The 16,446-nt window shown below is 38.8% G+C and overlaps 1 protein-coding gene across 1 annotated transcript in view; it reads left to right on the plus strand.

Annotated features, from left to right (window-relative positions):
- Positions 1 to 16,446, plus strand: part of gabrg2 (gamma-aminobutyric acid type A receptor subunit gamma2) — a 97,999-nt gene that overhangs the window by 31,536 nt on the left and 50,017 nt on the right. Inside the window, exons 4-5 of the mRNA XM_051878330.1 lie at positions 1,673 to 1,893; positions 15,861 to 15,943. Coding sequence (XP_051734290.1) covers positions 1,673 to 1,893; positions 15,861 to 15,943 — 304 coding nt within the window. The remainder of the gene's footprint in view (positions 1 to 1,672; positions 1,894 to 15,860; positions 15,944 to 16,446) is intronic.

Raw genomic sequence — 16,446 nt, forward strand, 5'->3', positions numbered from 1 at the left:
AAGTACAAAGGAGCAACTGTGTCTAAAGTGCTAGAAAAGAGAAAGTCTGTGGTTTCTTTGGTAAGCTGAGGAGTTGAGATAATTCAGGAATATTATTTATAAAGTAATATTTAGTGGAAGAAGTGATAGTTCTATTTTTTATAACAATTTGATTTTGCAGCCTTGGCTAAATGGAGTATACACAAGTCTAGATAATGATCTGAAATATCTTTGCTTTGTTTTGCTGCAGAATTGCAATGCCATCAACACCAATTCCATGTGTCAATATTAAATTAAAAGAATGATTATGACAATGAGTGTGTCCTGACACATGTTGTCTAACTCAATAGAAAATCAGCAAATTCTTTGACAAAGTCTGGGTGGTGCCCTCGTGGCCTGTCTACAGTAGCCAGTACAAATGTCAAAAGGGATTTATCATTTACACTACATGACAATATATAAAGCAATATCACTTCAAAAGATTTAAACTTGAAATCAGACCTCTGAGAAATACTGAAATTATTACTATAAATTGTAGCAATACCTCCCCCTTTGGCTTTCAGACAAGGCTCATGTTTATAATAGTAATCTTGGGGGGTAGTCTCATTTCAAATAATGTAGTAATCTGGTTTTAGCACATCTAGGTTATGATCTGTGATCATATCATTTACAAAAAGTGCTTTTGTAGAAAGGGATCTAATATTCAGTAGGCTAAGCTTTATGATTTGTTTATCTGTATTAAATCTCTTTTTTTATTTGTTGAACATCAATTAAATTATTACCCTTAAATGGGTTCAGGAGTTTATGTGTGTGTGTGTATATATATATATATATATATATATATATATATATATATATATATCTTATGATATCTAGATGAAAGAGTCCCTATGTGCTGAGATTTATATGACTTCTGTGATGTGAGGCAGCTACAGAGCTGTCTGATTCCTGACCTGGGCTCCAGTTAGTCAAGTACCAACTCTAAGACTATATGCCATATTTCTAGAGAGAAGAGTGGCACCACCCCAGGAGGGATGAAGACTATCTCTTTTTAGCAAGTCAGGTCTGCCCCCAAAAAACTTAACAACATCAACAAATTTGTGAGATCAATAGTTCCTATTTTCAAAATTGTTGACCCCGTTTCCTGCAACTTGGACAATAATGCTGTTTGGCCCATTGCCATTAAATTCATTGAGGATTCAAACCTCCCAATAAACACAAGTGTTGCTGGCCACTCCTATCTCTGTATGGTATTCATCTTTGACTTGTAATAAAAGAAGTTTGGGCTGTGACAGTCTCTAAACATCTATTTATGAAACAGTTCAAAACATATGACAACAGTTATCCTACAGTTGTTGCTGACACATCTGTTTAACCATGCCTCCAGTGTTTGTTTGAATTTGCACAAGTAAGAATTAAGCTTTAACACGGATTTATTCAGTGTTTATGTTTTGATTATTTTGTGCCAAACTTGTTTAAAATGGCCAATTGTGCATGCGCTCCAAAGCAAGTTTGAGTCTAGCTTGTCATTTCCTGATCCCATTTCTTTCTCTTCTCTGTCCCTATTTAAAATGGCCAAATAGAGTGGAATGCTTACATTCTAACTGTGACAAAGGGGTATGCACTCAAGAATTGGTTTGGCCTTTGTCAGTTACACAAATGTCTGAATGGTCTGCCCTTTACGATTCTTTAGGAGTACACTATTGACATCTTCTTCGCCCAGACGTGGTATGACAGGCGGTTGAAGTTTAACAGCACTATGAAAGTTCTACGTCTCAACAGCAACATGGTAGGAAAAATCTGGATCCCTGACACATTTTTCCGCAACTCCAAGAAGGCAGATGCCCATTGGATCACCACACCCAATCGGATGCTTCGGATATGGAACGATGGGCGGATACTGTATACTTTAAGGTAAATGTACTTTTTTAATTGTGAATTACTCCTCTCATACATAAATTGAGCATACCCAGATAGCAAGCAACCACTGAAAGTCAATGTATATGCATCAAAACAAACTGCATTAAATTAAAGTTACAAAGTGATGTTGGTTCAGTATCACTTTTGCACCCTTGGTTAATGTTGAAACCATGTTGAAATAAAAAAAAAACAATAATAATGGTATTGTCATTAAATCAATGTTACACTGTGATGTTGATTCTAGATTTTACATCCCTGTTGTTGAATGAACACAATTTGATGAAAAACACTTAAAATAAAAACAACACCTTTCCAGTAGTTGTTTTCCAGTACTTTGTTTTTAACACAGTTTAGAACAAGCAATGCTAACAATGAGAAAGTTAAAGTGGGATCAAAAGGACTACAACCCTTAAAAAAAATATGCAATTTGCTTCAGGAGTCTGATGTCATTATGACTGCCGGTGGCCCAGAGGTTCAAGTTTTAAATATCTCGTTTACATCGGACTACTGCCTCCTTTCTTTTGGGTTCTCTGAAATTTGTAAAAGAATGCATAATGTCACCTAAAAGCAGGTCAACAGTCACATTCATGAATGTTAATATGGTAAACCAGAAATAGGATTGTTACAGTAAATAAATAGATAAATAAATAAATAAATAAAAACAGTGTGGTTACAAAACAATTACACAATGATTACAAAATTTGTCTAATCATTAAATCCATTTTTATTTACCAAAATATAAGCTTTATAAACATAATAATGTTAATATAATAATAACTAGCCTTGTATGACTTTGCACCAGACTCTCTCTCACTCTCTCTCTCTCTATCACACACACAGACATATACACACACACACTTAAACAAACACTCCCTGCATACCAAACAACCTGAATGATGCCTTTGAAAGGCACATTGAAAGGTTTATATAGTCTAATCATTACTGCCATTCTCTAAAGTCATTCTAAACATATTTTTTTAAACTTATTTTTTTTAAAAATAATATACTTTTTTACTCCACTACATTTCATAAAAATGTGTTGTTCCTTGTTATTTCTGATTCATGAACGAGCTGATTATTCTATTATATCAACCTGTTAAATCAGTTCACAAATCACACTGAAAATTGAATTAGTGAATTGGACCATTCCGATTGCATCTGTTCTCGAGTCAACAACTCACTGATTCGAAATGATCCGATCAGAACGAGTCTCCAGTTAACAATTCACTGAATTCACAAGTCTGGCCCTGTCCCAAATGGCACACTTCATATCCACTTATGGTCTTGTGGACTTACAATGGCTGCTGCGTGCAGTCCATAAGACAGCAGGGTGTCCCATTTGTCATTTTAGGTTTCAGAAGGATGATCGTGAGCGCCTCCTCTGCGGTTGATGTGCGACCTCGATGCACACTTTTGCCAAACCCGCACTAAAAGCGAGCTTCGCAGCAGACGCAAATGAATGCCTGTGCATCTTCCCCACTGCCATAGCAGTTTCAAATGATGTAAAACTGGTATGTTTGCATAGTGTTCTTCTTAAAGTCACAATATGTAAGAAATTTGCTTTAAAATATCCAAAAAACATTAGAACAATATTATATATTTTATTGACTTGTGTACTAACATTATACCAAATATTTCCAACAATGTAAATCCAGAGAAATTGTGTCATTGCATCGACATTTCGGCACTTACTGTACTGCAGTGTGGGCCAGAGATTTGTATTTTTCTTTTAATTAATTAAAAAAAAAAAATTCTTTCCTGCTTCAAAGCTTGTTTAGCCAGAGAGTCTGCCATCTCACTCCCCTCAATGCCCATATGAGCTGGAATCCACATAAACTTGACTCCTGTTTCTATATGATGTAGTCTAAATAAATCTGAAATCAAATCTGGAATAATGAAAGCAAAGCCAATATATCCATTTCAGGTTTCTTTGATCCATCTTTGAATATAGTAATAAAATAATTATCCATTGTTCTTAATCAACTATATCTGTCTAATTTCCTTTACCTTTATTTCTTTTTGTATGTGCAAATGTAAAAATAGTGGGAGAAATAACCATGATGGCACCACTAGATAAGGAACTGTGGGACTATACCTTTTTCTTGTAATCCCATTACTTTTGCCATTTTATTTGCCAAACAACGTACTCTCCCTTTTTGCTTTCTTACTTTTCTTACTTACATCTCTACTTGGATTGCAATAGCTGTAGAGGACTTAATAGCCCAACATCATATTCTCAGAGCTTGTATTACTTCCAGTTACTTTAGTAATGTATTTGCAGCTGATCTATAAACTTCCATACTGATCTATAAACTTCCATACTCAAACAGTGAATCTTAATCCAAACTGGTCTTATTAAAGCAACATAAATATCTCTCAAAGCTCTTTTACTTGCACCTCATTCAGAATCTATATATATATTTCTTATTAATAATAAAAAAAAATAATCCAATGAACAGTTCTTCCCTTTATTTCAATTTTATCTAGCTTAATCAGCAATTCCTCTTTCCATACCATATCCTAAACCTTTTCTACATCCAAGAATAATTCCATTACTGATTCCTTGCTAATTTGGACTTTTATAATTTCTTTTCCCAAAACAAACTACTGGATCCATTGTTCCCCATCCTTTCCTAAATTTACTCTGATAAGGTGGTAACATTTATCTTTATTTATGATGTAATTGGCCTGTAACTTGTTGGAATTGCCTGATACTTTCCCGGTTTTATTATGGCTAGGATAACGCCTTGGTTATGACTGTAACCATGGTTCCCTGAGAAGGGAACGAGATGCTGCGTCTGAGTGACGATGCTATGAGAATGCTCCTGCTTGACTGCGTCTGAAGCACATATTCAACAAACTCCATTGTCATTGGTGCAACGTCACCTCTGGCACTTGACGGAGTGCCACGGAAGCTAGAAAGGATACCCAGAACTGATTGGCACTCACAGGCATGCAGGACGTATGGCAAGGCGTCACAACGCCTGGTTCCCTTCTCAGGGAAACATGGTTACAGTCGTAACTGAGACATTCCCTTTCGAGGGAACTCTACGCTGCATCTGAGTGATGACACTATAGGAATGAAATACCCACTGCACCATACTTTCGAGATGCCTGTCCTAGTGTGAGTCACCTGAGCACAGCTTAGTTTGAGAGCACTTGAGATCCTTGAGTAGAGTCCAAATCCTGGCTATAAAATCTGATGAATGTGTGCGGAGAGGCCCAGACCGCCACATCACACACCTCTTGGAGCCAGAGCCAGCCAGTCACAGCCAGAGGCAAAGGAAGGTCACGTGCCTCATAGGCCGTAGAAATAGCCTAAAAAATCCAATTACTTAATGTCTGCTTAGAAGCCGGGTAACCCCGCCTGGGTGAACCAAAGCATACAGCACTTGTTCTTACACCTTACGCCACTGAGTCTGATGGATGCAACACTCAAGAGCCCTTACAAGGCAAAGTGGGTTTTGTTTCTCTTGGTCTGTTGACATGAAATGAGGAGGATTATAGGCCTCAAAGATTACTGAGCATGCAATGTTGGTTGGAACCTTAGGCACACATCCTGGTCCAGGGTGAAGGATTGCTTTGACCTTACCAGAAGCAAATTCTAAGCAAGAGGCAACTGACAGGGCCTGCAGTTCTCCTACCCTCTTGAGGGAAGTAATAGTGAACAGAAAAGCCATCATGAGAGTGAGGAACTTCTCTGAAACAGAGTCATTGGGCTCAAAGGGTGCCAGGGACAACCCCTCTAGAACCACAGCCAAACCCCAGACTGAGACTCTCACGTGTAGGAGGCCTTAACTTCAGAGTGACACAAAAGAAATTAAATACTAGATGGTGTCTTCCCAAAGAGCCATCACCTAGAGGTGCACGATAAAGTGAAGACTCTCCAGTTTAAGGTGTACAGTTTCCTCCAGAGGGAGCTCTGGAGTTTAGGATGGTCTCAACAACCTGAGTTGAGAGACCAGAGTTCAGGAGTTTGTCCTTCTCAGGGGCCAAACCTACAGCTTTCACATCTCCGGCTGGGGATGATAGATTGTTCCCCCGGCCTGTAACAGAAGGTCCCTACTGACAGGAATATCCCAAGGAGGGCCATGCAGAAGAGATAAAAGGTCGTGAACCACACTCAAGCTGGCTAGAACACTCATTTAGCTTGCTTTTCGATGGACTTCCTGCTTCTCGGCCAGCCAGTTGATGTTTAACTTTGCGATGGCATGAGTCACAACCTCTACTAACTCTTCATAAGCAGGGGAGAGGGCTGGCAACTCCTCAAACTCCCCTGCCTTGATGCTGACAATATCTGCCCCCTCAGAACTGGATAACGTCAACATCAGGCCTTCACTCAGGGTGGAAGAAACCACAAAGCGTGCTTCCTGAGAGCTTCACTGGAGCCAGCAGGTGAAAGCTGAAAAAGGGAAAGGCCCATCTCAAACTCCTCTGCCAGCTCCATTTGTGACCCCCTTGATCTGATCCATGACAAACAACACCAAATAGCTGACACTGTTGTGTTTTGGGTTTCCTTTATAGCTTCCACGGTACACCATCACCTGTCATGGGGTGATATTGCACCAATGACATTGGAGTTTGTTGAATACGTGCTTCAGATGAAATCATGCATGGGTGTTTCCATAGCATCACTCAGGTGCAGCGTAGAGATCCCTTGAAAGGGAACTGCATCTTTCGAAGGCGGGAGGAGCAAGGGAGTTACCCCCAGCAGGAGATCCAGGATGCAGTCCCAGGGTGGAGTCGAAGGCGGGAGGAGCCACGGTGGAAATCTGGCAGGGACGACAGGAAGACGAGGAAGCCCAGTGGAGTCATAGGGACGATGGTCCCAGGTGGAACCAAGGGAGTGAGAATCCAAAGCGGAGCCGGCAGGTCGACAGGCCAAGGTGGAATGACAAGCCTGCAGGTTCTAGGTGGAGATAGATGGTCGATAATCCAGGGCTGAGCTGAGCTCCTGCTCAGTGCAGGAGGTGTAGGAGGAGATGAATGGCTGATAAGAGACAGTAAAGACAGGACTGAAGAGCTGTGCAGTGTGGGCAGATTGCAAAACAGCCTTCCTGGCCAATACTGGACAAACAGAGGGTCTAAAAACAACTTCCTTGGCTGACAAGGAACAGGCAGATAATTCAGGAACATCTTACTTGGCCGTCACGAAAAAGGCAGATAATTCGGGAATAGCATCCTTGGCCGACATAGGACATGCAGTTAATTCAGGAATGTCCTCTCTGGCCAACGTGGAACAGGCAGAGGGCGTGAGAGGCAGGGCATGAACATCAACAACATCAATGACATGTTGCTGGGCGAAGAAATAGGCTCGGTGCAGGAAGATGAAACAGGCAAAAAAAACTTCTGCAAAATTATCAGGGGTACAGAGTTCAGTGCACTTACTTCCACCTTGGCAGTAGAGACAGGGCTCCACTCCATCCCCTCATATTCCACCAGCACTCCCATGGGGACGGGCAGTGTTGCCGGTCTTACGCACCTGGTCAGACATTTTGTTAGGCTTCGTGATGAAAAACCTACACAGGTTGTCCTCATCATAATAGACTAGATGGTAGAGATCCAAGAAGTCCTGTATGTGCACTTCGAGGAAGCAATTCCCCTGCGAGAAAAGGATTTGTACTGCCGCTAGATCCAAGTGTAAATGGACTGATCTTCTGTCAACAAAAGAACAAAAAAAAAAGAACGACCATAAAACAATGACAAGATCAGACAACTAACACTACAAACTCAGGGCTGTATATACTAACATTAACAAAGGGAGGAAACAAGGTAATTGATTGAACACAGGTGTGACACATGAGGGTAAATCAAATGCTACAACAGGAGATTAACAGAAACCAAGAAACCAGTACAAAAACTAAACTCCAAACAAACTAAAGACACAGACCCCTTACACCCATTTTACCCTACTAAATATCCATTTTATCTCTCTTTCCTCTACCTTCTCATCTCTGTCTACATATATTTTACTGAATATTGGGTAATTATCAATACCAATTGTTGAGTCTTCCCTTATCTCCCACTTGCAAATCCCTGCCACCTCTTTTGACGCCAGTGTTAAATCAAATGCTGAGTTGTTACCCATGTGTATGTCTATTCTTGTTCCTCTTTCATCATTAAGACACACCATATTACTATTCTCCAATAACTGTTTTATTATCTGCCCATATGTAAGTTTTCCCCTCCCATAATGCACTATGAGCATTGAAGTCTCCACAAAAAAAAAAAAAAAATTCCTAGCTTTTCCATGAATCTGACTTAATATGTAATATCTAATCTGCAAGGGTTATAATAGTGGACAATGGTAAACTGTCCTTTTTTAGTCCATAATTCTATTCCAATATATTATTATTCTTTTTCTTTACTAATAGCTCAATAAATTTTAACATCCAAGTTAGGTTTCAACCCTGTTTCTTGTCTACTTGTAAACAACATCAAGTATGCAGTGACTCTTCAATACATTTTTAAGCTCTTGTCCTTTTGTCACGAAGCTTCTTGCATTTCATTGTAATAGAAGAACCATAAAGTCAGCCAACAAATGAGGCTTCTTGACTTATCTGAGCACTTGGCTCATTCATCACCTCTTCCCATGATAATTCAGTAATGTTCAGATGGTTTACTGCTGCCTTTACTATTATCTATATCCTCTCTGTTTTTTGCTGAACACAAAAGAAGATATTTTGAAGAATATGGGTAACCAAATAGTTGATGGGCCCCAATGACTTCCATATTTCCATATTTCCTCATTTTCATAATTCTCTCCACATCTAGCACACCTTCTTTTCCCTTTGCATGTCAGAGCAGTATGCCTATATCTTTGACAGTTAAAGCATCTCATATGTTTAGGGACATATTCCCTCACATTATATGTCATGTGTTCTAAATTTACTGTTTGGGAGAGTTTCTTCTTCAAACTCCAAATGTAATCTTTAGGCATCCTTCAGTTTCTTTCCTTTCAGAGTTGCTTTTATTACATCCATAGTAAAATCGATGTGTATACAGTTAAATCACTCCTCTATTCCACTTGTAGCTCTTCTCCACACAGCTCCACACAGTCACTTTATGTATTCCTACTTCTTTTTATCCCACAAGTTCTTAATTATTACAAATGATTAGTAAATTCCCACACTGCAAAAAATGCTTTTCGTTTTTGTCTTGTTTCTAGTCCAAATATCTAAAAATTCTTAAATCAAGAAGCATTTTAAAATTATTTAATTTTAAATTACAATTTAAAATTATTGTCTTTTTTTTTTTCAGAAAAAAAAATAAGTCAAAATTAAGTGAGTTATTAAGTGAGCAAAATAATCTGCCAATTGGGTAAGCAAAATAATCTTATTTCAAACCAAAAACAAGATTATTTTGCTTACCCCATTGGCAGATTATTTTGCTTGTTTTGAGAAAAAAAAAAAACTCACTTTTGACTTATTTTGTCTGAAAACGACAATCATTTTTACTTGTCTAGAAAATGCTTCTTGATTTAAGAATTTGTAGATATTTGGACTGAAAACAAGACAAAAAATCTAAGTAAGAAAAGCATTTTTTGCAGTGCATCTCTCAATACTTTGGCAATTTTTACCTCACCTACTTGATTTTTTAATATTGCAGCCAACTTCACTGGGCTCATGGCATTCAAACATTTTTCTTCACTAAATCTATGTATTACCTTAAATTTATCATCCTCTTTACAAATCCTTTACCATTCCTTGCTTCAGAGTTATTCATCACCACTTTGACTTTCCTTGTTGCAGCTTTTTCAAAGGAGTTTTCTCATTTCTCCCCTGATTTTTCATTTCCCTGACTATTCTCCATATGGTCTTCACTCTCATTTTCATCTAAATCCACCCACTCTGACTCATTCACAGCACAGTTTTGCCTAACCGCTGCTGTTATCGTCGTTCTGCCATGCTTCCCCATTTCATCCAGAGATTGCTTGTCTCCTATTCATTAAAGTTTGAATGATAGTTGTTCCTTTATCATTACTCCATCAAAATGTACCTGTTTTCAACAGTTTGGGTTCAAAATCCCACCTTTGAGTTCAAAGCTGTTTATGCCTCCCTGTCGATGGCATCATATCCATTTTACTTTCATAGAAACCATGGAAACTGTGTGCTTCCTGAAAAATTGTGAAAGTAGTAGTTGTAGCGTCTAGCTACTCTGTTGTTTGTTTTGCACATTCGTGATGGACCACAATTATTTGCTATCGTTTGCAGCGGGTTCTGTCACCAAAGATAACCGCATTAAGTGAAAATGTGCAAGTGAATCAAATGACCCATGTCAGGAAGTCAAGACTTGGATTCAGTTGCAGGCTCAAACAACAGTTTAAACCAAAATATAGGCAGTGATAGCAAACAGATGAACAGATCCAGCAGAAACCAACAGGCAAACAGATCCAGAGAACGTTGGAAGTCCGTCTACTTATATGGTGAAGCGGAGCGCAAAGCTCAGGCAGCGGGAGAACAGCTGGGGCACCAGGCAGAGGGGGAGGGGCAGCGGAGAGATTGCACGCTGATGAGAGGCGAGAGACTGGAGTGGGAAAACGGGACCAGTGAGCTGAATACCAGCCGCGTGCAGAGAGAAAACCTAGCGAGATCAACAGAGGAAAATGCACAAAAGAAAACAAAACAGGGAAACAAAATGGCAAAACGAAACTGTCCTTTTTGCGCATGTGCATTTGTATACGCATTGTCCGCACATTCTCAAAAATTGGGCTGCACACGGACAGGGTGTGTGGACATCCGCAAGCCCTCCTGATGAAGAAATTCAGCAGACATGAATGTCCGAAGTATACTTTGGGCTTTAGAGAAGTGGTCCACTACTGTCAGGATCACAGTGTTACGTCTCGAGGATGGAAAGCCAGTGACAAAATCAAGGGCCAAATATGACCAAGGGCAAGAGGGAATGGGTAGGGGCTGGAGCAGACCAACAGGTGGATGGTTTGAAGTCTTGTTCTGGGCACAAGTAGAGCAAGCCAACACAAACTGCCTGATGCCCGGGCCCATGGAGGGCCACCAAAACCTCTGAATTCCTCGGGTGACAGGTCAGCTTGGATGAGTTTCCCTACTAAAGGACTTCAGGGTGCAGTGCCACCGGCACAAATAGTTGACCAACAGGACACTCCCTCGGCACTTCACACTGACGACCAGCCTCCTCCACTCGCCGTTCGATGCCCAGGAAAGGGACCACACCACCACTCCTCTAGGGAGGATAGTATCGGTCAGTGTTTCCCCTCCGGGGGCCCCAAACATCCAAGAGAGGGTGTCAAGTTTGACATTCTTAGAAAGTGTGAAGCTAAACCGGCCAAAAAAGAGTGCCCAGCAGGCCTGACGAGAATTTAACCTCTGGGCCGAGCGAATATATTCAAGGTTTTTATGGTCAGTCCAAACCAAAAAGGGTTGCACCGACACCGCCAACCAGTGGCGCCACTCCTCCAAAGCCAAACTGACAGCCAACAGCTGTTACCAATGTCGTAGACACGCTCTGCTGGGAGATACGCTCAGTCGATGGGAGAAGTAAGCACAGGGATGTACCCTCCCATCCATAGGGGACCGCTGAGACAGGACCGCACCTACCCTGACATCAGAAGCATCCACCTCGACAATGACAGCCCAAGATTATTTTGGGATAAGAGAGAGAGGTAAAACGAGGATCAATGTTGGTGTGGAATTTCCAAGATGGAGAGAGCTTTGCGACAAACTTGAACTAGAGAGAGATGCCGATCTTGTATGTGTTTTATTAGACAGGTGAGCAACTGTTTGGAAACCTTTATCAACAGAAATAAAGTTTTCTCTAATCTTGAATCTCTTGTTTTCTTGATTTGCCACAAGACACATGTTTGTATTATGCCTAGGAGACAACCCTATTTTGTCAAGTGGCTAACATGGCAAAATCAGGAAGATTTATTTTATTTGTAGTAACAGTAATACAGCATTTTCTCTACCATACAGTATATTTTAACATTAATTGCATGCCATTTATCAGCACAGTCATCCAGGTTTTAATAATATGATATTCTAATATCAATCTAGCTTACTGCAATGTGCAACAAGTGCCTCATGCCAGCCACTAAACTAATGTATATTGTAATGTTAAACAACATAACATTCAACAAACTCAAATGTATTTTTAGTATGATTCTTTTGATCACTTGAAACAGCGCTGTGTTAACCCACAATTTAATTAGACAAATAAAGTAACCAGTATTCAAACAGGTCACTTTTTGTGTTGAATTAAATTAAATTAGAATTGAATAAAATAAAATAATGTGAATTTTAGTGATCAAATGTTCAAGTTCAGTGAAGATGTAGGCAGGAGGCGCTGCCCTAACACGCTGCCATAGAACGCCGTCATGCAACCCCATTATTTCACCAGCTGACTGAAAACTAGCTAGATCACAAAATAAACATAGCAGAAGCGAACATTTGGTCTTTATTTATATAATTAATTCTCCATGCATCGATATTTAACAAATGATTTACAAGAAAAAAAATGTTACAGTGACGGTAATTTATTAATTTGTGTCGGGAGTGCACATCAATCATTCTGAATCAAACTGGTATTTATCATTATCTCAAAAACCACTGGCTTCAAGGAAGCCCCAATGAGGCCCGATCAAGCCCTGGAAGTGACAGTGGAAACGCGACTGGCCCTGGCATGCACTAGCTCGCTCACTTTTGGCCCGACAGTGGAAACATGGCTATTAGCATTCACTGCACCGACCTCGCTCCGCTCCCACGGCTCTCTGCCCCGCCCTGCTTCATACTGCAGTAACATTAATACAATTTTATTACATTAGCTCATCCATGAACATAATTTCTACCTGAGTCCCGTCAGATTGATTTCCATCAGCTGTGGATTCTCCTGTGATTCCACGCTCATGCACTGCATCATCAAGATGTCTTTGTTATTGTTTTGAATAAGCGACCTCTAGTGGCAAAACTTACATACTGTGCCTTTAAAATGTTAACACATTTTGCCCTGTGTGAGGTCTGTCTTTATATTGTATGTTTAAATATATGTTTATTTAACATATATTTACACACATTTTGTTTTTGCTCATTTTTATAGGCCTACTATATGGTATATTGGGTTATTTTCACTTGTTTGCACATTATTTTATTTTCACTCGTATCCCCTCTCATTTTATTTTCACTGATAACTGAATTATCAGAAATTATCAGTAGTCATTATCAGTGTATAACAAGTTTTGGTAATAAAATAAAGTGTCTGCATAATCTTCCTTATTGACTAATGCTGGCTACTTGAAAATTCATAATAATTTACAATGATGTCATATTGAGCTATAACCTATTTAAGTACATTAGTACATTATACCCCCTCCCTGTACACATATTTTGAGCAGTAGGAAGTATATAAAATAGCAAAATAAATAAACATTCATCAATCAGTACATTTTACTCAATATTTAAGTACAATAAAAATCAAGTACTTCTCACCTTTTACTAGTAATATTTTATTAGGGTATCTGTACTTTTACTCAAGTACTTGATTTGTGTACTTCATCCACCATTGTAGAGAATACACAGCCATGTTTATATATTTATATATAGGGCTATACAGCCATCTAGTGGTTACACCATGGTATTACAGATGATAAATGGTGCATAATTTAAAATCCCCTTATATAACCAGTATTTATTTCTGTCAGCGGTGATCCTGAATTCGCCCCTGACAATGGGCCAGAAAAGACTGAGTCACCTCACCTGAATAGCCATTATTAGTGATCTTTATTTCACCACTAATATTTATGATTTATTTTATAGATATGTATCACTAATATTTATGATGTTTATTAGTGATACAACATATGAGTCATGAGCATGTGTTTGGGTGTACTGGGTGTGTGTGTGTGTAGTCATGGCATGGAATGGGGGGGATGGGAGGGATTGGGGGGTGTCAGAATACACAGTGCATCAAAACGTGACTATTTTGGAAATAAACACACACATTTACCTAACATATGCATGTGTGTATTACCACCTTGTTGATTGCATTAATTTTCAATAACTCGACAACATCCCTTATTGAATCAATGTACCTTATGTACTTATTCTTTCTAATTTCGTGTCAAGTGAATGTCCTGAAAGACTGTCAACATACCTTCTGTTCTCTTTTTTAAAGAATGTCAAAAGATGTCCTTGAACCGTCCTTTTGGCCATTTTTGAAGAGCGTGAAACTGACAAAAACTTGCCTGACCTATTGGCCATTCACCGTTTTATTGTAGTCTGTGAATTATCTTTTTTTTTTTTTAGTTAATTTATGTTTTACAGAGGGGATGCTTTTTGTAATTTTTTCCCTCAAATCAAACACTGTGTTGAGAAATTTGAAAAAGTGTGTTTAACACAAACAAAATAATAGATATACATTTTAAAATTATGAATCTAAAATTGTTAATGCTTTAATATCTAGTTTCTACAATATATATTTGTAATTGGAGAAGCAATGGAAGGGGTGTCCAGTCTTGCTCCAGGGGGGCCACCTTTTATTAAAATAAAAGTGATTAAAAATATATTAATTGAGTAATAGATGCAACACATGGGCTATGTATAAAGTCTAATATTTTTGCTCATGCATCTGCCATTACTCTTCAAGCAATCTGCTAATTGTTGCTGGAACATCAATACATTTCTAATAAATCTTACTAAAGCAAGAAAAATATATAGTTTATTTAAACAATAATCACATTAAAATTAATGTATCACAGTCAGAATACAAAATCAATAAACAGAAAAACAAGCCAGTAAAACGAAGGAGGACAGAAATATTGAGTAGATGCACCATTTGAAATTGTGCCAGAGAAATCGTATTTTAGGCGGTTCAACAAACAAGATTTCTTTATAGGATGCTCCTGTTTTCTCTCTAAAGCAGAAGCATCTAATAGACTACTGAGAAGTACATATACAGAACCAAAATGGGCATTTCACAATCAGTGGGCATTTCAAACCACGACGGGGATTTTTAACAGCTTTACCGACTTGCTAAAATCATGAAAGCTCAAAATGTCACACAAGGTTGAAGGAAGAACAAAAAGATGATTATTAAGTTTCAAAAGTCTTTAATAATCCACTGCAAAGGCCATCCAAACAGCCAGGCAGACAAAACACAACCTCTGAGATAGATGTGACCGGACAACTGGGAACTGAAAAGTCTGCAACTTAAATACAACTTAAATAAATGATTAACACTTGTGCAGATTAAATGAATCTCAGTGACAACTAAAGAGTGGCGGGAAACTGAACAAAGGAACACGTGACAAAATAACAAACTAAAAGTCCATAAAAATGAAACTAACTAAACAGAACCATGACACATCCCTAACCCCACCCCTAAACCAATCCCCCAGTGGTTTAGAGCAAATCGGGTTAAGTGCCCTTCTTAGTTTGAAAACGGCCCATTGATTGGGGAACGGCCTCTAGAGATACATAATCGCATGATCTTGTGTTTATAAGCTACAAATCAATGCTAGTTCCATGTCACTTGCATCACCCATGTGTGCTGTTGGCTTTCATCAAAATTTCAATGCTGATCCAACATACTTTAAACACTGAAACGTCAATCTCAAACAAAATGATGGTTTGGATGAAAACTAAACATTGCTTTAATATCACCTTGCTATCTGGGTAGCTTTTGTAATAAAAACACTTAACAAGTGATCCCGGTTTAATGTTCACCCTGACTTCTTTAAATGATTCATTATGCAACTCTAGTCTAATTACATTCTTCCAGAAAGCATTTATCCAGTTATAACAATTATGAAGCACGCCTGCCATAATTGCATTTGATGCCAACTCTCAGCGGCATGTTTTGTCATTCGTTTTATTGTTGTGCCATGTACAGTATATCATGTATTCTAGCACTGTAGATGATAAATGTTGTGTTACGGGTATGCTAATGAAGTGGCTTATAAAGAGATTTTTAATTAAGGAAATTTCTTTCTGTAGGTTGACCATTGATGCAGAATGCCAGCTTAAACTGAATAACTTTCCAATGGATGAACATTCATGTCCCCTGGAGTTCTCAAGCTGTAAGTCTGGCCAAATGCTCAACATGCAAATCCATCCATATTGGTTCCATTCTTGCTCGCTTTTTCTTTCCAGTTTTCTCCACCCCATGCCTGCTTCCATGCTCCAATATAGCTGAGAGCATAGAAACCACTTTAGGATGCTATAAAAGACATTTCACTTCAATTTTTGTCTTGAAATATGAAGGACAGGTAGTGAGGAAACTGACAATTTGGCCTAACTTGAGATACATGCTCACACAAGCAAGCTGTGTGCCACTGCCAGAGTTTTCTTCTTCTCCTTTGACTATGGAGAGGATGAAGGGGGAAATTGCTTATTATGGTATTAATGAAGCAGCAGATGTGCCATGGGACAGTCTCGTGAGACAGCATCATCTGTAGTTTCAGAGGAAATAAGGGGGGGGGATTTTTTATTATTATTATTACTCTAGAAACAGTATGAAGGAAAATGTGTTACTTTGAGAGTTGCAAATTGTTTTTGTAGATCAGTGGGGTGAAGCTTTGTG

The sequence above is a fragment of the Ctenopharyngodon idella genome, chromosome 21 (assembly GCF_019924925.1).
Source record: "Ctenopharyngodon idella isolate HZGC_01 chromosome 21, HZGC01, whole genome shotgun sequence".
In the NCBI taxonomy this organism is placed as follows: Eukaryota; Metazoa; Chordata; class Actinopteri; order Cypriniformes; family Xenocyprididae; genus Ctenopharyngodon; species Ctenopharyngodon idella.